The sequence below is a fragment of the Myotis brandtii genome, unplaced genomic scaffold, assembly GCF_000412655.1.
Source record: "Myotis brandtii unplaced genomic scaffold, ASM41265v1 scaffold810, whole genome shotgun sequence".
Lineage (NCBI taxonomy): Eukaryota > Metazoa > Chordata > Mammalia > Chiroptera > Vespertilionidae > Myotis > Myotis brandtii.
The window spans coordinates 706,014-732,425 of record NW_005371274.1 but is presented as its reverse complement, the minus strand read 5'-3'; the positions used below and the strand labels follow the sequence as shown (position 1 = coordinate 732,425).

The following is a 26,412-nucleotide window of genomic DNA, read 5'->3' as shown; positions in this document are numbered from 1 at the left end:
GAATGCTCAGGCTTAGACTAGCTCATGATGGGCCCTTGCTCAGCTGTCATTTGTGAGTGCCAGTGTGGCAGCAAGTGTCAGAGTTGGCCCCTTGAACATCTGTTGTCCTCTTTGAAGTCTCTGCTGATTCTCCCAAGTCAGAACCCTTACTCCTCTGAGGTCCCAGGGCATCTTCTGTCTCCACTCATCTCCCTCAGCTTTGTTGCTAGTAGTTCACTGTCTACATGTCTGTTTCTTCTACTGAAGAAGTCTCTTGACAGCAGAGACCTACGCTCAGCTATCTCAGTTTTATCATAATTTATAGGTTGTGTCCCACTTGTCAAGTTGCTCAGTCCATCTTGCTGAACTGAACTGAACTAAGCTGGCTGTGTCCAGGGAAACCCTGCCGTTAGTGTCCTGTTTATAGATCATGTGCTCCGTCATGAGACAGGAGAGTATCCTTGGCGAAACAGAGCGTCATCAGAAGTAACACACTGGCCTGTTGTGTGGTTTTGGTTTTTGGACAAGTTTTGTTGAGATATAATTCACACACCCTATAGTGCCTCCGTTTAAAATGTATAGGTCAGTGGTTTTCAGTATGTTCACAGATGCCATCACTACAATTAATTTTTTAAAGCTTTCATCATCCCAAAAAGAAACCCTGTACCGATTCCCTCCAGCCCCGCAGCCCTAGGCCACCACTAATCTATTTTTTGTCTCTATAGATTTGCCTCTTATGGACATTCCATGCACATGGAATCATACAATATGTGGTATCGTGTGCCTGGCTTTTTCCCCTCAGTGTGATGTTTTCAAGGTGTGGCCATGCTGCTGCACGTATCAACCTTAAGGCAAGGTGGTGTGTATAGAGCACCTAATACAATGCCTGTCAAGCGAGGGTCTCAGTAACTATGACTTCCCTGTGTCCCACTTCAAGTTCTTAGCTTTTAGTAAGAATTGGCCAAAGTAAAGCAATAGATAGCGTTGTAAGTGGTGTTCTGAGTTCAGTGTACTGATTCCTCCCCCCACCCTTTGTTTTTGTTCTCCCCAAGGCTATGCCTTTCTGCTGTTCCAGGAGGAGAGCTCAGTGCAAGCTCTGATCGATGCCTGCCTGGAGGAAGACGGGAAACTGTACCTGTGCGTGTCCAGCCCCACCATCAAGGATAAACCGGTACGTAACAGGCAGCCAGCTGTTGCTTTTCTAGAGCACATGTGCCATTGTAATGGGAATGCTGGTAACTGGGATCCTCTTACCCGGGGTGACCTTGCTGTGCAGTGGAGCTGGACTGTCATTGATGGGACGCTAATAACAAATTACTCAGTACTTCGTTTTATACCTTTGGGACCGCATGCAAACACATGTGCCCTTGTCTTTCACTTTACAGCTCTTTTAAGCTAATTCCTATTCAGAATCTCTTAATTGAAGTAAATAATGCTCTTAATGGTTTTGGCAGCTGGTTTGTATTATTATTTCAGATCAAGGACAGGGGTAATTTTTTTTTAAAGATCATAATTGTCAGTGTTTATGTGCCTTTGAATGGGAGGCATTGTGCTGAGTACCCACAGCTGGCTAAATCGAGCCTCTGGGCCAGGAGCGTACACTCTACAATGGAGAGCTTGGAACAGGGCAGGGGAGGGGAAGGACAGGGAACATGGACCCAAAACCATAAACAAATGTACACTAGTACAGGGTGTGGTTACTGAACCAAAGAGTATAAGTCCTTGGGTGAGAGAGGAAGCTGCTTCCTTTCTCCTGGCAGAGTGGGTATGAGTGGAGAAGGGGCAAACCTATGTTCTGAGCAGAAGAAAAGAACTCAGTTAACACGGAAGAAGTAAGGATCTGTGGGAAGGTGGGGGTGGGGGGGTGAGTTTGTATGTCGAGACTTGGTGCTAGGAGAGGGAAATAGAGTACAAATAGTGATGTGGTCCAAGGCATGGATCTTCCTTGGGGCCTGCAGCATCCCCTATAAGACTTACACCAGAAGAAGGGGGGCTCGCTTGGCAACTAGATGCACTCTCAGAAATGTGCATGGGGAAACAGTTGGGGTTGGACTTAAAAGTTAGAGTCTTGTCTCTAACATTTAAATATCTTCTTGGCTGTGAATAAACACCTAATTCTTGCTGAATCTTGGTTTCCTCATTTGTACAATGGGAAGAATAATGGTCCCTCTCTGGGATGTCAAGAGGCTCAGATAAGAGGGAAATGATCGTGAAAACATCTGGCGAGGTCAGGTACTTGTGTAACTGGATGTGCTGTTAGTCTAGCGTAGTGCTTTTGGATTCAGAAGAGTGAGGATAGAGCTTATCTACATGGGAGCATCTGTTGAAAAGAGTGGTGACATCTAGGACAGGGTCTACAGTTGGTTGCACAAGAATGATGCTGGACTTGGCCACCTCTAGGAGGGAGGCTGCAGTATGTAAAGCAGAAGGGAGGGTTAGTAAAGAATGGAGATGTTGAGCATAATAGAATAATTGATGCAGAAGGAGAAGCCAGGATTTTAATACATGTGAAGTGCTACTGTAATTTTCAAATTCTGGGGCCATTAAACATTTTTTATAATAACAATTAGCAGTATTAGATAAGGTAGCATATGAGGCAGGGGGAGAGGAATAAAGAAACAGTATGTGGGGAAAAGGAGTAGGGAACCTTTGTTAACTTTGGTCTTAATTTAAACAGTGTGGAGAGGCCTGGCGTTATGAGGGAGACATGGGGACTGACTACCAGGGGAGCGTGCAGGGTTTCATCTGAGTGAAAAGCAAGAAAGCTGAAATAACTTCTCTCAATCTCTGTGGAATAGTGTGAGATTAGGAAGACTGAACCCAATTGGTCAGGGTCAGATGTCTGGCAGGTAAACAGCCAACCTCTAGAGATCATCTGCCACTTCACATCAGTGGAAGGGGAGTGGGGTGAGCTAGAAAGGGCTAAGGTGGGATTGATTGGTCATACACTCTAGGAGGCGATTAGAAATATATTTATTTTTATTTAAAAAGGCAGAAAGGCAGAGGTACACATTGAGAGAGTTATGCCCATAGTAGACTAAGAAGCAGTTGGATTGAGGGGAGGAAATGAGAGATGAGCTGATGGGTCTTGTATACCTCGGATGGCTCGTCACTGGCTCTCTGGGAGGATAATATTCCTTGTGGGGCAAGCCTCACCAGGACTGGGCATCTCTTGAGAGGGGAATGAGCAGTGGTGGTTGCAGATGGAGGTGGTATGGAGGCAACACCATTACTGTTGAGTGTTTTCACTCCAAATACGTGTTACCTTTGGCTTGAGGGACTTCTGAAAATAATTAGTGTAATTATCTGTCTTGGAAATGTTTATGGAGAAACTAACTTTCCTTGTTTGTGTTTTCTACAAATTTTTGCCTTATTGCAGTTTTCACTTTCTGAGCTCAAGTGAAGCAGTTTATTGGAGCTCAGTGAATTCTGAATGGTGGCTGCCGATCACATATTTCTTTGACCCAAGCACACTCAGAGTTTCCAGCATAAACAATTTGAATAAAATTTAGGCTGGGAAACAAAGAAATCCCCAAACACCTGTAATTCGAAGGAGCTGGATCCCATTTTGGGTTCCAACTCTTTTGGCTCCATTTTTGAACCCTTCTCTTCCTGTGCCTCAGCTCTACCTCTCTCCCTCCTGGCCTCGTTTAGCCACACTTCCCTCCCAGGTTTCGACACCTCCCACCTCACTTTGGATGCTCCCACAGAAAGTGAGAGCCGGGGCGAACCTTTGGGAGTAAATGAGGACCTTGGCAGTAGCTCAAAGTAAAGTCAGCATTTGGAGCTCATTTGCCAAACTCTCTGAGCTATGGCTCTTTCTACTTTTTCTGCTTCTTAGCTTGGCTACCTTTCAGTATCCCAGTGCCCTCATTCTGCTGTTTAGTTCTCTCCAATCCTCCCTGGATTTCTCCTTGGAACTATACCATGTTCCAAAATGACCTCACAGATTTTCTATCCTTTGTCCTTCCCCTAACCTCCCTCCCCAGCTCCCACCCGCACCCCGCATCCTCCTGCATCAGACCCCGTTCCCTTTGTGTGGATTAGGTTAATCAAGATTCTTTTCCTAGTACAGAACCTGATAGCGAGGTTCCCTCTGACTTGAACCTTCTAAGATCATGTTTGTTTTTAACTCAAACGAATCCCTAATTAGTGGATTTCAGGTAGTGTTCCTGTTTTTGGTCTGCGATTACCTTTCATTAAATGGCTCCACTCAGACTGCTCTGTGAGCTGGACTGATCCTGAAAGGTGGCGGAAGAAACTTCGTTCGTGGCCGGATTGTTTGACTCCTCGGGCCCAAAGAAATGGTAGTCAAATCGGCAAGAGCAGGAACTATGACAAAATTCCTAGATATATGATTTTTCCTCCTCCAGCAAGATCAGTTCCATAGCTCGATGTCCCAGACATCCCTGAGGACGGCTCTGCCCTCATCCAGGCCTGCGGTGAAGTGGGCAGACACTGTGACCGTGGTCCCTCTTGTTAAGGTGACACTACTTTTTGAATGTATGAATAGATTGAACCTGAAAGTTCAGGACAGCAATCTGATAGAGCAGGAAGCCTGGGAGGGTCTAACAGAGATAGGGGCTGAAAAAGAGAAACTTGAAAAGGAGGCGAGGAAGGAGAGATTTATGCTTCTTACCTTCTAGCACACTTTGGCCAGGGATGTGGGATAGTAAACACCTTGAAAGGCATATCAGAGAAGTTTCCTGCTTCCTTCTCCTTGAAGTTTAAAGCACAATCACAATGGTAAATATCCTGAAATATGACTGACTGATTTGCTATATAGTATTTAAAAACTGTCTTACCAGACAGTGTGCTTACATCAAGTAATTTCTTTAGGTTATTGCTCAGGTAACATGGTCATCCACTTAAAACTTGAAAGCAAAAATTGAAAAAAAAAATGTTAGGAGCAAGGAAGCTGGAAATAGAGGCTGGCTTAATTCTTTAATTTTAACTTTTGTTCAATCTGATTATCATTCTGGTCTCTCTTGCCCCCATCCATATATGAATGAGATCGCTAGCACTTTCCATCCCTCCTCTTTAGTTACAAAAGCAGTCCAGATCCTTTTGCCTGGGATTTAACACCTTCCCAGTCTGACTTCACATTTTTTTCTAAACTTACCTTTTTCTGCTTTCCTTCTAAACCCCATATTCAAATAACTAAGATATTTCTGTTCCCATCCTAATTTCTAATTCTTGTCTTTATTTGAAGACCCCTCTCAAATGCCTTCTGTTCCCTGAAGCCTTCTCTGGTCACTGCACCATCTACAGCAAACTGTACCTGCTGCTCGAGCTGTCGCCAGCCCACGAGCAGCCATCTTTCTACAACGGTTTGCCTGCCTTCCTTCAAACCACCTTTGAGTGTGGATTGTGGGCAAGGCCTTCGTACTGGTTATTATGAATCAGAACTTATTCTGAATCAGGCATAAAACCCTGTGTCAAAAACGTAATAGTGTCATGGGTAGATAAAACAAGTATTTAAATACACACTAATATGGAGCCTGGTGCATAAAAGGTTCTTAAATATTTGTCAAACTAAGGAAAATAAATACAATGAGGATAAGATATAAAGTAAGGACTTTGGAGAGTTTATATATGCCTGGAGTGATAAAAGAAAGCTTCTTGAATGAAGTGTCATTTGAACTAGGCCTTGAAGGATTAAGAGAGTTTGGAGATTGGCCAGGAGAGGAGTGGAGGGGTGGGTAAACAGACGTTTTCGAGAAATCCAACAGTATGAACACAGAAATGAGAAATTGTGTGGTATGAATGGCGAACATTTAGGCTGGTTAGATGGGGCACAAAAGTATGACAGGAGTAGAGGAAGATGAAATTGGGAAAAGTAGAAAGGGGCTAAGTTATAGGGCATCCTGACTGACGGCCTCAGCCCTTGCGTTTGTGGAATATTTACTCAAACTCTTTCATTCTCCGTCTACGACCTTCTAAAATGACAACTGTGTTTTTATCTTGGCTCAATCAAATCTGGTTTTGTTATATCCCCCCTTGGAAATCTTTAGCATTTCTGATCTTCTTTGTTTGTTTGTTTTTTGAATCCTTGGTCTAAATTTGTGGTTTGGGCACTTTCCATCATAGGAATTTCTCCAAAGGAGGATTCCTCCTCTAAAATGAGAGCAGTACTTCCTCTTCATAATAAATCCTATTTTCCCCCCTGAATCTCTGATTTTGATATGGGTCCAGAGTTCCTTAGTGCTTGCTTGAGTCTTTGGAAACTGTTATTATTTATTTTTTCGAAGCTGTTATTGAGGTCTAAAAGATGCTGCAGTTCCAGTGTGCTAAGCAGTACCTAGTGGACAAAAAACAGCCAGTCCGTCCCCTAAAGCAGTGGTCGCCAACCTTTCAGACCTCACGGACCACCAGTGGACCACCGGTTGGCGACTGCTGCCCTAAGGCACCATACTCAGTGTTTCCCAAAGTGCATTCTGAAGAACACTTGTCCCATCAACACTGGTCTCTTGAGAGGAACACTAACAAAAGGTTTGCTCATAATAATAATGGGTGTCATTTATTGAGCATCGACTTTGTGCCTTTTATATCTATTTTTTTCTTTAATTAAAGGTTCAATAGCCAAAAACATTTGGGAAAAATTGATATAATTCTGACAAGTCTTGCAGTAAGTAAATTGTGTAATATTGTTTAACCCAGCATATTATATACCTGGTTGGGAATTATACTTGTGAAAATTTGTATAGAATTACTGTTCCATGAAACGCATGCAAAGAATAGGCTTCTTCCCAGGAAAAACTTAGGTCACTTGAACTTTTATGTGTACATTCCTCTCAAGAGTCTTAGTGACCAGCATGCCAGTAACAACATCCTTGTCCACGTACCGTGGAGCTGAAAATACACACTGGACAAAATCGTGTGGCTACAGAGCATGATTGCTTGAGTCTGTGAACCTGGAAGATAAAATAGCTGAAGACTGTGCCAGTTTCATTGCGAAGTCATCCTCTTGAACTTTTCTAATGGCTAGGTTTGTTAGGTGTAAGAAGAGTCCATCTGTTCTTTAATGCATTGAAAATGGGTAGAATAAGTTTGGAAAGAAGAGAGAGGTTAATCACTCACAAATAAACGTGCACCGTGACTTGTCCAGGAGACCATGAGCAAGTATGACTGGTGGCCAGTAGCCTGGAGGACAGGGAGCCTTGCAGGCACACGACGTCATTGCAAGGGAAAAAGTGCATAGTATATAGGCTTTGGGTTAGATAAACATGGGTTCCAGTCCTGAGTTGACTTTACTCTTCTGATTCTTCCTTTCCTTATCTCTAAAGTAGGTATAATTTTGACAGCATAATAGTTTTAGTGAGTTTAAGTGTAACCATGTGTGCAGAATGCCTGACACAATGGTGCAGTGTAGGTGCTCAAAAGTCCTAGTTTCTTCTTTCTTTCAAAAGGGACTCGACTGTCATGCTTACCCTTTCTAAGAGATGTGGAAGCACCAGCAGTAATGATGAGCACTAGGTACCTGGTGGCATCAGGAATTTACACTGATTGGGCCCAAGTCTTGGGACATCTACTGGTGACCAGACATACTGTATTTCCATGCCCACAGAAGGTAGCTTTCAGTGTAGTGAGGGGAGTGATCTGGGAGATAGGAGGGCAGCTGCTGGACACCCATGTCTGTCCCTCAGGAAAGCCTTTGTTCATTCACTGTGGAGCACTGAGCACTCACTAAGAGTTGGTCATTGTGCCGGGCAGTTGGGAAGCATGCAGAGATATGGGCTCAGCCTTAGAGGACCCTAGAGGCCAATGGAGGAAGATAGACAGGTGAATAGTAAGTGAAGTAAGGAGTCACAGGTGCAATGATAGAAGTTTTGTAGGAGTAGTTGGGCTAGGGAAGGCAGGGACGGGCTCAAAGGGCAACATGGTCAGATGTTCCCGCCGGAGTCAGGAAAGCCTTTAGACTTTAGAGGAAAGGCATTCCATTGAGTCTTTCGCTTAGAGGTACAGTCATTAATCATAGCATTTAATTAAGAATGGGTTTATTAAGTCAAGCATAAAGCAAGGATATGCATAGCCGTTTTGGGGGCACAGTTTATGCGTGCTCTCTTTTTGCATTGGGCGCCCTTATGAAACGGTGTACAGAGTAATGTCTGAATTGTTCAACAGTGGCTGGAGGTCCTAGAGGGGCTGTAAGCCTGTGGTTTCCATGCATCCAGTAGGCTGTGCAGCTTGGTGCAGCTGGCAGGGCTTCCCTTTTTGTTCTTGGACTGTTTCTGACCTTGACGGTGGACCAGGACCATTCTGGGATGGCATGAGAGAATTCCCAGGGTTACTCCTGGCTCCCTGTCTAGGGAGAGACCTGGCTCTGACGAGGCTCTGTGGGACCTTGATCTGCAGTCATGCACCACCTAACGACGTTTTGGTCAACAACAGACCACGTATACAACAGCAATCCCATAAAATTATCATGGAGCTGAAAATCCTTATCCATCATAACATCATAGCCCAATGCATTACTAACCTCTTTGTGGGGATGCTGGTGTAAACAAACTACTGTGCTGCCAGCCCTATATAAAAGTATAGCACATACAATTAGAGCAGGAGGCTGTACCATCGAGGTTTGTGTAAGCGCACTCTGTGATGTTCACACAACGACGAAATGGCCTCACAACACAGTGCTCAGAACATGCCCCTGTCATTGAGCAACGCATGACTGTACTTTTATCTAAGGAAAGGGAGGAATGGCCTGAGTGTAAGACTCATGGCTTTATGCTTTAAAGCCCGATGGAGTTCTGACTGGAGGCCCCAGAGCTGCCCAAGGTACATAATCTTGTCGAGGCCAGTGACTCTGATCAGCTCTCGGGTTCCTTTCTGGCCGCATCCCCCAGGAGATACAGGGAAGGCCTCTCCTTCTCTTCTCCATTGGTTGGAGGGCAGCACTTGGGGAATAATAGGCACCATCTAAACTCCTGGAAACTGGCTGACCTTTTTGTTAGGGAGCCATGTGGCACACATTAGGTTGAAATGAGATATCAAATATAAATGTACTTTGAAGAGTCCAAACCACAGTTATTGCTGTGTGGCTGCTAGTTTTGGTGGTCAGTATTAATAAAACAACCCCTTATGCCGTGGAAGGGAGAAAGATGCCTCACAAACCACACTCTAGTTTATTTGTGGGGCACTCCAGTCATCCTGTGAGGCCTCTGGTGCTTAAAATAGGATTGCTGACAACTGGAGTGGGTCTGAGTTCATTACCACTACAGCTGAGCCATTGCAGCTGTATGTCAGCGGACCTGGGTTTAGCTGACTCATCCTGGTTGTCAGAAGAGCCGGGATGCTGAGGCTTGCTGGGGAGAGCAATCCTGATAGTTCTGCAGTATTGTTTTTCTGACTCACGTAGATTGAAAGGATTGTAGGATTAGGCAGCGAAAAATGGAGACTTTTTCCTGAAGAGCTTGAGCAGGAGTTTGAAGGGTATTGAAAAAAGGACAGAGGAAACTGGGGGTGGGGTCTTAAGCCCTGTGCTTTATGGGAAACAACACAGGGCAGTGAGGCTGTTTGGGGGTTGGGTAGTTTCCCCGAGCCAGCCACGGGATTGCACTGTGGACTCTGAACAGTTTGGTTGCTTTTTGAAGCGGCCTTGCGATGAGCAGATGAAAAGGAGGCACTGAGCATAGGATGTTCATGTGACTGCTGTTTTTAGTCTAAGGAGATGGCCAGACAAGGATGAAAGATAGGGCAAGACATTCAAAATGAGCTCAAGAGAACATTATTTATTGGTAGATGAATATCTAAATTCTAAATAGTGGTCTAAACTGAGAGAATTCTAGAGCTATAGGGAGGCCTAGTCATGTTCAGAAACTTGTAGCCCTAAGGTTTGTATTAAAAAGTATTCTTACTGCCCTGGCCGGGTGGCTCAGTTGGCTAGAACGTCATCCTGTACACCAAAAGGTTTAGGGTTCGATGCCTGGTCAGGACACATAGCTAGCTTGTGGGTTTGACAGGAGGCAACCAACTGATGTTTCTGTCTCTCTCTAAAAAATCAATTTAAAAAATTTCCTCAGGTGAGGTTTAAAAAATAATAATAAAATAAAAAACAAAAACTGGTCTTTCTAAAACTCATATCCTGTTATTAAAGTTACAATAAAATGCATTTTGTATTTAATTATAACATAAAGACTTTTGAAATCTTCAATAAAGTTTTCTTTTGGGGAAATGATGTTATGCTTCCTGTCAAAATAAGTGACCCATATTGCATTTCTTAATTTTTTTCTCTGCCTAAGATTAGCACGTGGCCTAATCTTACCCTTATGAATAATGACTTTTAGTTGCATAACTAGGATGAAACTTTAGTTTCTATATAGAACGATAGTTAGGTATTTTATTCTATTAGGTATTTTTCTAGAAAAAATAGCCAAACTGATTTGGTAACATCTCTTTTGTGTAGTTTAGTCAGAAAACTCTCAATTCTTTGAACAGCAATCTATTATTCAAGTTTATTATACATGCTTTAAAAAAACCTAAAGGAAAGCCGTTTTGTATTGTCTCTCCGAAGTGCTTATGGAACACAGCTTTCCATTGTGAGCTGTGTGGTAACTAAGCCTTTCCAGCCACAGCATAGACTGGCCTGCAGATCATTGGGTTTAGCCTACACAGTGATTTGAACATTTGAATTAGTTCCCAACATTTTAAAATCTTGAAGTTTCACATAAAAATCTAGCTACTCTTGACAAATGGGGAAGTCTGACAGCACATTTGCAAATTATAACTACTTGCTGGAGCTGAGAAGTGCCTGCTTTCTTTAAAAGGAGTGATTTTTTAAAAAATGAAAAGAAATTTTTTAAAGGGAGTGATTTATCCAGTGTGTCACTGACTTCCTACATTGCCTGGTGGCTTGACACAGTTATGCTACCTGCGAGGCCCTGCAGACATTGGTTTTGTGTAACCCCTGCTGTAAGGGCATGGCACGCTGAAGAGCTGGTGGGTGGTGCATCTTCCCAGAGTCCCCTTTATAAGCAAGTTTCTCCAGGAAGGAGAATTGGTTTTAGAATCAGTGTCAGCTCATTTATGAGAAACCACCATTTCTAGTGACATCCGTATGTTTGTCCTCTGAATGTTGAGGCTTTTCCTGCCCAGAGTATAGCCTGCAATAGCCTATTTGACCACACACACACACACACACACACACCCCTGATTATGTAAAACTTACGTTGCGGTGTTAAATGTATATTGAATTAGGACAGAATTCTAATTTTATCCATTCTCAAAACTAATTATTAAGGAAACGAAGGTTATGAAAAAGCTGTTCTCTCATTTATGTTTTACCCCTTTCTACAAAATATTTGAGTCAGCTTATAAAGTATGGTATTTAAAAAGTAGAGAAACATGGGGGTGGAAAATATATTAAAGGACCAGAAAACATATTCAAAGAGTAAGTCCAAAAGGAAAAAAACATGGCTATCAGGCCCCGAGACTAAGCCCTGGTGATGGGGAATGTATTGCCTTGTGTGAGAGTGGACTTGCAGTTCAGAGATACCAAAGTGCGAATGGAACGTCTGGGTGCAAACAGGACCACACGTTTCCCTTTTGCTTGGCGTGCAGAGAGCTGAAGCTGGCCTATGCGGACATCGCTCTGACTTTGCAGCAGTGTGAGCTCCGAGAAGCTGCTTTCTAGTGTCAGCTGGGGGATGTGGGTTTTATGAATAGGGTTAATTATTCCTGTCTCCTGAGACCTCTTCCTGTATTTTTACCTAAGCTATAATGCCAAGAATAGGGTAGTGGAATGGGTCGTGTGTGATATAATGAGGTGAGGGTGGGAGGAGGCGGGCAGGCACCAAGCTCTCAGCAAGAAGGTGTGAGGCCTGCACAGTTCTTTGGAGCAGCAGTAACCTAGAGCTGGTACAGAAGACTGCGTTTTCTGTAATCAGATTCAATGAAGCCAGAACAGTATGGGTACTGCACTGGAATTGTTTTCATTTGTGAAGCAAAGCGATCGAGGATCAAACTCAGTTATTGTAAAGTGATTGGAATGACAGGTCCTGAAGCTGCCTTAACTATTTTATTAGGGATAAGACTAAACGAAGAGACGGCTCTGTGTAGAAAAGGATGCATCCTACTTTTTTTTGTTGGTGGTGATATTAGAATTCTTGTTATTACAGTGTCTGGAAATTGAGGTTTTAATTGAAAATTAATAATGGGCGCTCATGAAGGCATTTTTGGGCTTTTTTTAAAATTTATTTTTTAACTCCCCCCCCCCTCCCCCGCCACGTGATGTAGGTGGAGCAAGGCCTATTTACAGAATTACAAACAGGTCCAAGTTTTCAGGAAAAAAATGGAGACTTTATGGCTCCTGGCTAACTAGTGAAGGGAGCAGGGTCATAAAAGGCAAAAAGTTAGGTGGGGGTGAATTTTGTAGCAATAATAAGGAATGTGTAGACTGTTTCTGAGCAGTGCCAGTTTTAGAGTTGACATTCAAAGTGTTTTGAAAGTGTAATTGGCAGATTTTACTACCTTTCAAATGGGAGCACTACTAGATATAAGCCAAGCCACATAAGACATTTTCTTATGCCTTTCCTTGCATTAACTGTTGACAGTCTAGCATCGGCGGGAAATGAAGAATTCTGTTGATGCTAAGGAAATGAAAATTCAGCTGTTTTGTTTCCTGTCCTAATCCGTGAGAGGGAAGGAGAGGCATGTTCCTTAAGGACACACCGTTTTCTCTGCTTCTACACCTAGCCACCTCCTGGAACACACGTGACTGGTCCTTTTTCAGGCAGTGCTGAAACTCACCTTTCAGTATGGGAGGGTTTGTTTTTTTTTAAGCTTTTCTTTGATAATTCAGTTATGGATGGAAAGGAATATATTTTAAGGTTCAGATTCTGATGAAATACCTTATTTTTTATCATTTGATAAAACAGTACAAACAATGGACAGGAAGTTGGTTTCCCAGTCAAGAGACATAACAAATAGAAAGAACTATGTCATGAAGATTCCTTTTTCTCTACTCTTTGAGAATTTACTTCAGTTTCTAGGCTTGCCTTTATTTACCCGGACTTGTTTAGAAAAGTCAGATAAATCCAAAGTAGGTAACTTCACTATTTGATATTACTGATAATTCGGTGCTAACTTGATGAGTGTTAATCCATGTGAAATCATATTGCTGAAAGATCTATGTTTTAATTTTAGGGGGTGATGAGAATTTAAAAGCCAGACATACAGATAAGTTTTAGAAAAATATTTCTAATGTTTCCATTCCCTTCCTTCAGATGAGCTCTTACAAAGCTAAGTGCTGTACTATGACAGGTGATAAATAGACTGTCTTTTGCTAATATGGATCTGATCCAAAACCCAGAATCTCTCTCTAAAAGACTGCTTTTTTTTAAAGCCACAGATGGTTTTTGAAGGTTTCATGGTATATGTCTCGAGTGTTGAGTATAGTACCTACAAGTAGATTTCCCAAGAGTTCTATCGAAAGGCACTTAATGCAGATTACATTAAATAATAACTGGATTTTTGTTTGGGTTGTGTATGTTGTAAAATGCACAAATCAGTGGGTTTGTCTTTAGTCACCTTATTCTCATTTGGGGTTGATGGAAATGAAGTAAGGACCAAGTAAACAACTTTTTTTCAGGTGCAAATTCGACCATGGAACCTAAGTGACAGTGACTTTGTAATGGATGGTTCTCAGCCTTTGGACCCCAGAAAAACTATCTTTGTTGGGGGAGTTCCACGACCCCTTCGAGCTGGTGAGTGGAAATAGTAACACCACAACAACAAAATCCAACAACAACAAAATTCCCAATGCATTTAGCCTTCCATATTTTCTAGGTTTCCGGTCAATTATACACAGTCTCCAAAAAAAGAATGCTCTCCTGTCAGTTTCGCTGAGCTGATGCTTTCAAAATTGAATGTTTCCTCCCAAAATGTTCTATTTCCTGATGGTGCAAGAGTGAATTTCATTAAAATGTTATTTTGAAAGGATGAATTCTATTTAGTGCTTTCCTATTCAACCACATAGTTTAAAAATAGTAACAATACATGTGGCAGTGTGCATTCTTATGCCAGTTAGCATTGTAATGTATGACAGAAAGAGAAGTTACCCATATGTCCCCAGCAGCCGTGTGCCCTCAGTGACAGTCAAACCACGGCTGGAAATTGTGCCACTGGGTGTCAGACTGAACTCTTTCCAAGTGAAACAGGTTCCTATTTTTTTCCTTATACAGCTTGAAAAATGAATTATGTATGCAGGCATCTTTATGATGACTTTTTATAAAGCTTCCCTATTTTATTTTTATTTTATTTTTTTGTTATTTCCCGATGAGGGAATCATTGTTCCTGCTGGGATTGGGCCGTCATAATTGACTGGGGCAGTGGAAGGGATGCTGAGCTGATGACATCAATATATAAATCCAAACACAAGTCTCATCATTTGTGGATCAGTGCTATTGCCAATGGAATATAACAAAATTACTTGCAGGAACTAAGTTTTTAAAGTGTTTAAAATAATTGAGTTTGTGTTTTTAAAGGAAGATGACAAGATAGGTTACTGTTGCCACCGTAGCTGTGAAAGCACATTATCTCTGTGTGATTTGTAAGCCGGTAGACTTGATCCTACCTAAAACATAAAAGAGAAAGCAGAGATCACTAAAACCAAGTTGTGAGAACAATTATGAAATGTAAAATGTGCCTACAGCTATCTGGCTCTATGACTTTGATGAGTTCTTAATTCCGAACATCCCTCAACATTTTAAATATATTTATTTAAATCTCAATTTCAATCTAGTTCTAAGTGATAACTTTGGGCCTGCATAAAAATATATGCATTATTCCATTTTGAAGGATTGTAAAACATCTTCATGTGACTGTGGAGTTTGCAATTTTGTGGTATTTCAGAAAGTCAAATACCTTTGGGTCTTACTTTCATTTTCCTGGAAACTATGTGAAAGAACGAAAGCAAAGCAGCAGAGCTGCCCCACCCCTTCCATGATCTGCTGTCAGAGAAGGAAGTCCAGGGGGGGCCACTCCACCGAGCAGCACTAGGTGCGGGTAGATGCAGCCCTTCGTGTCTGAGCTGCGTCTGCTTTAGAAAAGGACGTGTAGGTGGGGGCCTTGTGGAATATTCCTGACTTTTTCCAACTAGTGTTAGATTTAGGAGTGGAGTGAGAGAAAAATCCCTTTTGCTGTCTTTTAACAGTGTAAATGGACATTCATTGCTAGTATTCTAGCTGTTCTTTTTTGCACCTAACTGCGAGCACAAATTTGTTTTAATATTCTAGCCCCTCTCTTTTTTTCCTAGATGGGAATCTGAAAAAAAAATTCTGAAAGAAAAAGCTCCACAGTTATAAAAATAACAGAACCGGCTTTAGCCTCTAATGTTTATTTTTAAGTCACTGACACAATAGCTTATAAATTAAATTTCCTTTTTTATTATTCACCCTTTACTCTCTCTATTTTAATGATTTGAAGGGATAGGTAAGGGCTTCTATATGATTTTCCCTTTATAAATCTATTTTCACACTTTTCTAAGATCACACTGACACCACAGGGCAGGAACTCCAAGGTGCTAGATTATATTCTTTCTTTAATATCCCGTGTCTGCAAGATGTTGCAAGTTCTAGAATTAGGCAAGAATTATATTTAATTTTCTCATCAGAAGTGGGATTTTGTGTTCCCCACCTAGATGCTATCCCCTTTGTAAGTCTCTTAAGTTATTTTTTTTAAGCTAAGCTAAAATTTTTGTCTTTCAGTTTTATTTTTGCAATTATGTGGCTAGTAACCCACAGTCACTTTGTCTGATGGAAGTGTCCGTCCATGCCAGCACCTCCCATAACTGTAGCTGACTAAGTTATGGTTTCTAGATGGCTAAGTCATCTTTGTTGGCATCTTAGAATGTTCCTATCTATCCAAGACTTCCAGATTGGATGCCATGCAATCTGAACGAAAAGTGCTAACGTCTGCAGCTTTTGCCCATGTGCAGAGAATCGGGCTTCCTTGGAACACACTGAGCTTCATGGGCTGGTGTGTGCCTGGAATAGAAGGCTGTGTTTGAAGGAATTCATTTGACTTCACTAGACCATCTTCAACTGGACAGTGTTCTTGTTCAAGTGCAGTTCACTTGAACAATAACATTTATTGAGCATCCACTGTTAGCGACACTGAGCAAGTGCAGGCCATGCCAAACCGAATGAACGTCTCGCTGTCCCGTTAGACAGGTCATCATCTGCAGAGCCGCCGATTTCAGGACAGAAGGCGAGAAATGCGTTCATAGAATGCTAAGTAACTCAATGAAGTGGATGCTAAATTATGCTCTTTAACATAATGTTTCTCAAATTTGGTTTTTCAATACTTCGGGCCATTTTTTATTATTTCCAGAGGGCATTGTGGTTATGGAATTTTGAACAGTCTCATACCTGTTTCAGGTACTATATGCAGGGTGATCCTGGACCAGAGATGGGTGACAGTACTCAGCAGGTGAAATTTTAGGTGTCCAGATTGATTTTCACCTCATCCTGGGCCAAAAATGGTCCTATAACACGGAGACTAAAATGTTATCACTCAAGAATTATTACTTTGGATCTTGTGAGGCTATTTATCTTTGATATATCCCCTAAGACAAGATCATTGTCACTAATAAATTACTATAAATATAGTCCTTACCCCACCGGACAGAAACACACAAACGCTTCTAAAGAAACAAGGTAACCTGTTTTAAGCAGTATTAGCCTGAGTTTAGCTTGCTCTTTCTGGTCATTTAACAAGCCTTCCTTTTTATAAATTCAGGTTGGGGAGAGAGGGGGAGTAAAAAAAAAATCACAGGCCCAGATAAATGAAAATGGGAAAATATCAGTGGAAAAATCTAGATGAGTTTACCCAAAGCTAGATTGCCAATTGGTTTCTTTGGGTCAAATAATACACGTTCCTACTGTCTCCTCTCCCTCCCTCAGTCTGCGGCAAGCCAAGGACAGCTTGCCTGAAGTCTCCTGGTGTTTCTCAGCTCCTGTTCCCCTTCCACTCCCCACCTCTTCTCACCCCCAGGCCAGGGAAGGCGATAGGCAGACTCACCATGCCACCATGTGGCTAAAATGCAGATTCTTCTTCAGAGTGAGCACAGGGAAAGGGGTAGGTAGTCTGTCTGGTTCTCCACCTGGAAGTACACAGCGTATTTTCACTCTTCGTTCCCGTAATGTAAGCAGCGGGTCTTCCTGAGTCTCCCTCAGTACAGAAATGGCCCTGTTTTGCATATCCCTAGGGCCTTAGGGCCTCTCTAGAATGTATCTCTTTGCTCTGAGAGGAAATAAGTGCCAGGCTTGGGGATTATGAGGCTACCGGGAAAGAGTAGGGAATGAGGCATCTGGCCCCTGTACGCTCCCCCACTTTATAAAATGAATATTCTCTGACTCCACCTTCTTGGCTTAGATGTCTAATTTGAGTATCGCCTCGGTGATCAAGCTTTGGGACCCAGCCCCTTCCAACTTCGATCAGGCTTGAAAAGCCCTCCGTGTCCTCTGATGAGAGGCATGTGAGCTGTTCTTCGCCTTCATGACTTCCTCATGACAGTTCACCAGTCCAGGTCCTGCTAACAGCTCGATCTTCAGAGATTCCATCTGAGTCCTTGGAGCCGACCTACCATTTGCTCATCCTTAGGCCTTTCCTAACTATGGCTTTGATCATTCTCTCCTGTCTAATATTCTGTGATGAATCCTAAAATTTCCTTCTCTGCCTTTTCCCCCCTCTGACTGTTGTGAGCATGAATTTTCTGCAGAGGAAAGAAAAAAAACTGAGGTAGATATTCAGTGATATGTGGCATACATACATCTAGAGGACATACAGCCTGAATTTTTTCCAAGAGCACTTATTTCAGACATTCTGTGCAGGCACTCTGATAGTTCACATGTATCAGGAGTCACATTCTGATTTGTGACTCAGGAAATAGGAGTAACGGTAGCTTTTGTTGTTGTTCTACGAAGTGGTGGCAGTAAGCAGAAACCATCTTATGTCATGTTTCTCAGTAGTAGGAGCTTTTTCTTTTACTGAGTCCCAGGTTCAGTACGAGTTGTCCCAGATAAACTCCAGATTTGGCATACAGACTTGATGGACTGCATTGCCCTGAGGGTTAAGGATTTTCTAATGTTAGTATGCGTTTGTGTTCTCTCTCCCCCACAGCCAATGTCAAACTTTGCCATATCATGGGCAGGTTGAGGAACGTTAGCATAAAGCCAAAGTAAGACTGGGAAGAACTGGTGCTTATGGAGCAGAAACCAAGCCAAGCAAAGATTTATGAGTCGAGGCCAAAACCACCCCTGGACCAAACTGAACATTCAAGCCCCACTCCGTGCTCAGCGGTGTGTTCAGAGCGCTCATGGATGTTTAATCCTCGTGATAACCCTGTGACGTTGGAAGTGATAGAATTCATTGTAGAGATAAGGAAGCAGGGTTCAGAGGGAGTGATCGGCCAAGGCCACTATAAGCGAAAAAGCCAAGACTCAAACTCAGATCTCCAGACAACAAGTTTGGGGCTCTTTGCACAGAAGTGAGCTTCTTTATCAAGCTGAGGTCTGAGATGTTGTCTCTGTAACAATAGTAACAGTTACCTTGGTACCAGCTCAATTTAATCAAGTTAAACACTCTATCTCTCTGGCTTTGTTGGTTGTTCATATCATTTACTTGAAAATATTTTTAATTTCCCAACATCTGATGCGGAGTGAAAGCTTGTAAGCACATCTCCCCATTTAAGGTGCGTGAACTGCCTTGTGAACCAACTTGGCAATTGTAAACCTAGAAAGTCCACCTTCAAGTTGGATCTTCCTTTCATTCCGAAGTCCAGACCTCCTCCTCCCCCTGAAGTGCCTTCTGCCTCTTTCCCGCCTGCTTTGTTCATATGTCCAGAGAGAAGAAATGTGGCTTCTAGATTCACAGTTTAAAATCTGGAAAGATGAATATGTTGATATTCCCCCTTGGGAAGCCTCATTCCTGCTCCTCCACATTTGGTTCTCATAGTACCTGAGACTTAAACATTGCCTGATGGCTGGCTTTCAGATCCAACTAAATGATAGGAACAGGACCCTGTGGTCGGATGAGGGAGTCATCATGATTTCCTCTCTGGTGAATTAAAACCCCTTTCAGAACGCTGTGAAGAATCAGGAGCAAATCCAAGGAACCGTAATTGGGGTTCAGATTGATCTTCAGAGGCATAGTCACCACTGAACGACTTCAGAAGGATGCTCTATGCTACATACAGCTGCAGTATTCTCGTTTCCCTCTCTGGTGATGGCACAGTGAAGGTCATCACAAGAGCCAGTGTGTGAGCTAGACCCATAGTGGTGATGCTGTTATAATGAAACAGGTATTTATGACGTGACTTGAGTGTCTTAGGAACACAGAGCTTATCCAAAGTGCAGAATGCCCTTGGATAGAGCTACCAGACCTGCTAATTTCCTACCCCTGTGCTGACCAGGCAGACCCTGTGAACACTGTCTGGATAGGAAAGAAAACATAAAAAGTAGTTTGGAGATTCCTGGCTTCTTCATGGACTCTGTCTATGCCTGCTGTCACCTCCATCTGTCTGAATCCCAGCCTTTACCTGTATTGCCTCACCTTCCTCAGGTTAAATGTAAAGAATGTGGTTCTGGGAGCCACACTGTCCTTGGCCTCCACAGAGGATGGTTGAGAATGAGGAGTCACTGTCACAGGCTTAGTAGGTGGTTTGCCCACACTCTCCAAGTAAGTTACACCTTCCATCAAAGGCTCGCATTTCATGAGCAGGGTTGAGATCACAAGACATCGATAGACCCATGCAGGTTTTAGTTGACTTCTGCCACATCCTTTCTGCCTTTCTTCTACTTTTCTCTCCTCCCCCCAAGTACTGGATCCCTCTTCCTGGTTCAGCTTGCCCCCATCAGAGGAAGGGAATTTATATGGGACTTCCCTACGTGGACTGATGATACTCACTGTAAAGAAGCCTGTAAAACCCAGGCTCTAAAAGTAGTTGTACATTCTGACATCTGTAGGTGAACTGGTACTTTCTTTATAAAAAAATTATTTCTGGTTGAAAACTTAATAGGCCTTGAGGAAGGCTTGCTCTGCGTTCCTGTTAGTCATCTACTTAGTGGGTAAATTCAATGACATTCTCCCCCTAAAGCTGTATTTACCAAGTGGTTACTTTTCTCAGTAATGTCACTTTAAGCACTAGCAGAGTTACTTAAATGCCATATCTCTGTGGTGTTTGAGCTTAGCCCACAGGAAGTGTGCTATTAGTGAAGACTTGCTAATTGAGTAAAGCACCAAACACAAACAATAGTTCTTTAACCATCATTTACCTTTCTTCAGGAGTGTTCACCGTGTTAGATGTTTTGTCATTAAAAGAGAGATTCGGGTAGAAAGAGAGATGGAAAATCTTCATATTCTTTCCCCCAAAAGTTCTTTCTTTAGTGACATTGGTTGCTTCTAGCTTCTCAACGAATTGCTCTTCCCTTAAGTGAGGCTTCACTGGCTCAAACGTCTGCAGACTTTTTGGTGGCCAAGAAAATGACTGTGTATAATCAGCTTATACGTGGAAATGATTTATTCATAATTTTCATAAAAGCATAGTGAGTGAGGGTTTCTGTTTCTTATCAAAAGTACCTAACTGCCAGCAACATAAGTCATGACCTAATCTTTGGCACGTGAAGATGATTTTCCAGCAGCTACATCTGCGAGGCAGTGGAAAGTGTCTGCTCGTGGAAGGAGCCTTCTCTGGCATCCGGGAGCCCCCCAGATTCCTTTGGAGACCACTATGCTATAGAAGCAGCTGTGGCTAAGTAACTCCCGCGTCAGCTGGAGCTGCAGGCATGCAGCCAGTGTACCTTCTTTCTAAATCAGACACTTTCTCGAGTGCTTCCGAAGGTGGAAGACAAGTGCCATTCGGTCCTTGCCAGCATTCTTCTCCTGGTCATCCACCAGCCTGAGGGGGTGTTTACTATCTTATTCCATTCCAGAGGAAGCCAGGTCTTTGGAAAATTTGTGCTTAATTTCCAGGCCTTGAGGTTACTTATTTTTATTAAGTCCATTTGACCTTTAGGGAAATTCATGAATGACTACAATGAATGAATTCTGCCTTCAGTTTCTTCGTGTCTGTAACTGGAATAACATTAGTTAGGTAAGGAGGCCCTCAAGCCATCAGAGGTTGTTGGGGTGAAGTGTAAGGACTCACTGAACTCTGACATTCAGAGTGTGTGCACCATCATGATGGCATTGTTTGAGTGTGATTCCTGGGTCCTGCCTCAAGACTGTAGTCAAGGTCTACTTAAGTGCTAATCAGCAGTGTTCCCTTGGCTGGTGTGACTCAGTCATTCTGATCATAATGGGATCATTGGGATGGCTTTCTGCACTAAGCACATATTCTTGGACTTAGTGATTGCTAGCTTCTTTCCTCACCTTCTGAAAATTACCTGTTGGTTGTAGGTCACTCTTCCTATTAAAAATGGGCACTTAGAAAAATCACCAATATTAGGCACTCTAGAATGGGAAGAAATTTCGAAGTTAAGAAAAAAAACAGGCCCATTTGGTGTGTCTCAGTGGTTGAGCGTCAACCTATGGACCAGGAGGTCATGGTTCGATTCCCGGTTAGGCCATATTCCCAGGTTGCAGGCTCGATCCCCAGTGTGGGGCATGCAGAGGCAGCCAATCAATGATTGTCTCTCATCATTGATGTTTCTATGTCTCTCTTCCTCTCCCTTCCTCTCTGAAATCAATAAAAATATTTTAAAAGAGAAAGAAAAAAGACAGCCTTTCTGTCATGGCGACATAGCTTTTCTTACCTGCCTCAGCAGCTTCATAGTACAGGAATCCGGTAGTACTTGGCCTTCCTTCTGCTTGTAAAATCCTGGTGGGGTTCTTGTACCTTTTGGCCCTTGTATCTGCTGCAGATTTCTTCCTCTGCCCCACCAGGCTGTGCTGCTTTTCTTCCCCCAAGATCCCGATTCCAGTGGGGCTCTGCTCTGAGATGGACTTTGCCCACTGGCGGTGGCCAGGTCATCATCTTTCCTCACTGTCTTTTCCTTTCCAAACACCATATGTCGGTGTTTGTAGGAAGTGGGTTCGTGAGTCATTCCCCAGGGTTAGGGCTAAGTATTTTGGACTTAAACTATGTGAGTTGCCTGAAAGGAATGGTCATACCTGGAGGAAGTGCTGTCCAGTATCAAGTAAACAATTACCTTCAGGCAATTTGAATCCAGGTAAGTAACTGCTACATTTCTCTCCATGGTACCTTTTTGGTGAGATAATTTTAGAATATCACACCTTTGGAATGGATCACTTTCCAAATGTTTTCTGTATATATATCTTAAATATACAAATACAAAGATATCTATAGGAGAAATGTGACAAGGACTGCAGACTAAACCTCTGGATTTTTAGCAGGTGCAGGATGGGTATGTTTTTACTGCCTTAGTAGCAGCTTAGTGTTTCCTGGCACATTGTAAGTGCTCAATAAATGTTCATTGCTGCTGTTAGTATTACTAAGAATTTCCTGTGAGAGGCTAGTCTGGAGGTTTCTCCGTTGGGATAAAATATACTCTAAAAGTCATTTTTTTCAAGTGTAGAGATTTACTTTAAGGCTGTAAACATATTGCCTCTAGCTAAAATTATGACTTCATTCTTTCTACAGTTTAATCTTAACCGTAGCAGTGTAACTTTAGTAATGGCTTTCAGTCTCAGAGGTCAGTAAGTAGGGCTGTCTCTTAATAACTTGTTAGGGCATCGTGAGATGCTTTGCCTACCTAGGGCTCACTCCAGTAGACTAAGCAGTTAGAACAAGAGGATTACTGATAGATCATTCCTTTAATCCTGTTGCTGAAGTTCTGATTATGTAAATTCATGTGTGTGTGTGTGTGTGTGTGTGTGTGTGTGTGCGTGTGTGCGTGTGTGTAAATTCTTTTATTTTTTTTACTTTCAAATAGCCTATGAGGATCTCCCCTACTTGAGGTTGTAAGACTGATGTGGAGACTCTTCACAATACTTCACATGGGTTTTCCTTTTCTTAGTTACACTGCACGATTCTTAAATAGTTCTTCCTGCTCCTCGTCAGGAGTTCCTTCTAAACATTTATACAGAATTGTGTTCATTTTCTTGCAGTTGAACTGGCAATGATCATGGACCGTTTGTATGGTGGTGTCTGCTATGCTGGCATTGATACGGACCCAGAGCTGAAGTACCCCAAAGGTGCTGGCCGCGTGGCGTTCTCCAATCAGCAGAGCTACATCGCAGCCATCAGCGCTCGCTTTGTGCAGCTCCAACACAATGACATTGACAAACGGGTAAGCAACTGCTCAGGGCGTACTTGCCACAGGAAAGAAATGAAGTTTGCTCTCTCGGCACCTGGGAGGAAAAGCACCTTTTGCTGCTAAGCGAGCAGCTCTCCCTTGCCTGGGGTCAGTCCACAAGCCCATCTAGGCTGCCTGAAAGAGAGGCACCCTTGGTATTGAAGGTGTTAATGAGACCTCGGCCTCGCTCTCTCCAGGGCGATGTCACACTTATGAAAATAACCCTGCAGAATTTAGCTACCAAGCCAGTACTGTGCAAAAGATGATGCCAACAATGCATTCACGAAGGGTGAGAGCTGGTGACCTGTTTGACCCAGGTGGTGCTCTTACAACAAGCAAACTTGGACTAACATTTAATGCTGATACATAAAATGTTGATCTTGCCATTTCTCTTCAACCAAGTAGCTGCTGTCCCCTCCAGTGCCCCCTGCACCTACCTGAGTTCTGCTCATGCCATAGACACACACGCATTACCTGCCCTGCTCCTTGGCATTACCTGCCTGGCCACCAGAGGCATTCGGATTTTCTCCTTCTGATCTAAAGAGGGGACCCGAGGCAGATTTGAGGAGCTGGTATGCTCAGTTGTTTGTGGACAGGTATAGCTTTAACTCCCTTAAATCCCAGCTCTGTCATTCTTTGGAAGCTTGGGGGAATGGAAGGTGGTAGGTGTTACTCTGGGACCTGTGTTAACACAGTAAAAGAGCAGGTAGGAGAAGAGCATCAAGTCTTGAGCACGTTCCTATGCAATTGTACGGTGCTTGTTAATGCTCCCTACAAAGAATGTTCTTGGGGGACACACTGAGCAGGCAAATAAAGTAGTCAACATGTTCTGTTATGAAATTTCACCTGTCCTCAATTTTGGCTAATTTTGTGTAGCAGACTTAGGTTTCTTAGAGGGTGAACATTTCAATTGGTGAGGGATTTTTAAATATTCAGCAAGATTATATTTTCAGTCTTGTAAAAGCCAGTGCTTTAAAAAAAAATCAATTTGCTACATCACTGAGCTCCTTAAAAGTAAGTAGTGGTGGTATGTTTTTTAATTAAGATGAATAAAATAACTCTGTTTCAGATTTTTGAAGCACCCTGATCCCACAGAGTCCAATACTTTGAACACTTTGCTGCACCAGCCGCTGGTGACCCCAGGCAAGTTCCTCAATGCCAGGGAGCCTCCGGTCCTCTGTAGCGCCCTCCTGGGCGGGTCTGAGGTCTCACTGGGATCTGAGGATTGAACAGCCAGAGCTGTCGGGCAGTTAGGTAGATGTTTGACCGGCACTTGCTGGTTTATATATTCATCTTGCACGTGATACTGATGTCATTAATATCCCATGGCTTGAATGCTGTTGGTTGCTCTGCTGAAGCTTCAGTGGAAAGGTCCACGGGTTGGTGACGAGAACACTAGGCCAGAGTCACATTGCTGGGTCCAGAGCTGTGTTGTCCCGGGGGCTGTGTGACTTTGGCAGGTCACTTAGGCCCTGAGCGTCAGTGTGTGACGAGGGCAGTGGTAGCAGCCTTTTGTATCTCCCAAGATTGTTGAGGGTCCCAGCAAAGGTACTAAACAAGAAAGCAGTACATACCTGTCACACACTATCCGGGTGTAGAGGAAATTGTTGTTGTGGGCACGGAATGCCATCTGCATCCTCATGGAGTCAAAAGGGGGCCTGTCCGTTCCTTCCTTCAGTGCCTGGGGTGAGTCATCCAAGTGGAGACTTGGAAATCCTTGAAAGTGGGAGTCCCCCCCCTCCCCTTCATGCTCCTACTCAGCCCTGAGCACTGTGGAGGCCGCTTTCTTTGCTTTGAGAGAGAAACACTGCTTCTACCTCGAGTTGGGCTCCTGCTTCACTGTTCTGTGAACCTTACGCTTCCTCCCCCCAGTCTGTCATGCTGTCCTCTTGTTGATTTCTTTTGGCTTTGAACACAGCCAACACTGCCTTATTTTATTGTCTCTGGCATTTTGAGCTTCTGCTAACTGTACCCTTCATAGATACTTTTTCAAGTTCTCTCCTAGTTTTTTGTTTTGTTTTTTAAATATATATATATATATTTTACTGATTTCAATTATTGATTTCAGAGAGGAAGAGAGAGGGAGAGAGAGATAGAAATATCAACGATGAGAGAGAATCATTAATTGGCTGCCTTCTGCATGATCGGGGATCAAGCCTGCAACCCGGGCATGTGCCCTGACTGGGAATCGAACCGTGACCTCCTGGTTCATAGATCGACACTCAATCACTGAGCCATGCCAGCCAGGCTCAAGTTCATTCCTAGTTTCATTGTTATTTATCTTTCTCCTAAAGTTTGCATTTGAGCTTGGCAGAGAGCTCCCATTATACACAGGGTGGGGCAAAATAGGTTTACAGTTGTCATGCAAATAAATAGCACAATAATTAATAAACAATAATACAAGAATAGACTCTGTTTGCTGTACTCACAACTGTAAACCCCACGTTGTCCACCCTGTACAAGCACATTAGTATTTCTCAGGTGGTGACCTTTTCCTTTCTCGGGGGCTCTCTTCGGGATTGTCTGCAGAGAATTCCTTCTTTCCTGCATAACCCGCCAGGTTTTTGGCAATGGTCTCATCGCTAAGGTTTTGGAACTTGCTGTCCTCAAAGGCGGGGCAGATGTTCACCTGTGCCCACAATCCCTTTTCCATGCTGTTGCAAATTCAAAGAGGCTGCAGTCTGTTTTCTCCTTCCTTCGGATGTCATCCTAGAGTTGCCTTTTTAACCAGGACTGTGGCTCTTTTAAATAACATCAACTTTTATTACCTTTCTGGTCAGAGGGGCCTCCTTTGCTGTCTGCATCATTATAAATGCAGAGTCAGTGGCATCAGTGAATTTTTTTTTAGCTGCAGATGGAATGATAAGGGCCACTTGCTTCCTGCTAGCAGCCCTCACCCCTCACTGTTTGCCTCTCATGGAGAGTTGGAGTGGCAGCCCACAGAGCAACGTGCCCGGGACCCTGAGAGCCCTGGGACGGTGCGAGGTGGGTGCTCTCAGCTTGCACCTTCCTGGGTAAACTGGGGGAGGGACATGAAGAAGAATTTGACTGGTATTTTCCCTTTACCTCTTTTGTATCAACCGAGTTTTTTCAAAAAGACATATTTTTGGAGAGTTTGTATGGTTATGCATTTATTATTATTACTAGAGGCCCGGTGCACAAAAATTTGTGCACTCGG

The 26,412-nt window shown here is 43.1% G+C and overlaps 1 protein-coding gene across 1 annotated transcript in view; it reads left to right on the top strand.

Moving 5' to 3' along the window:
• CPEB3 (cytoplasmic polyadenylation element binding protein 3) overlaps positions 1 to 26,412 on the top strand; it is a 141,202-nt gene that overhangs the window by 93,655 nt on the left and 21,135 nt on the right. The window contains exons 7-8 of the mRNA XM_014531561.1: positions 13,568 to 13,682; positions 23,047 to 23,228. Of these exons, the coding sequence (XP_014387047.1) occupies positions 13,568 to 13,682; positions 23,047 to 23,228 (297 nt within the window). The remainder of the gene's footprint in view (positions 1 to 13,567; positions 13,683 to 23,046; positions 23,229 to 26,412) is intronic.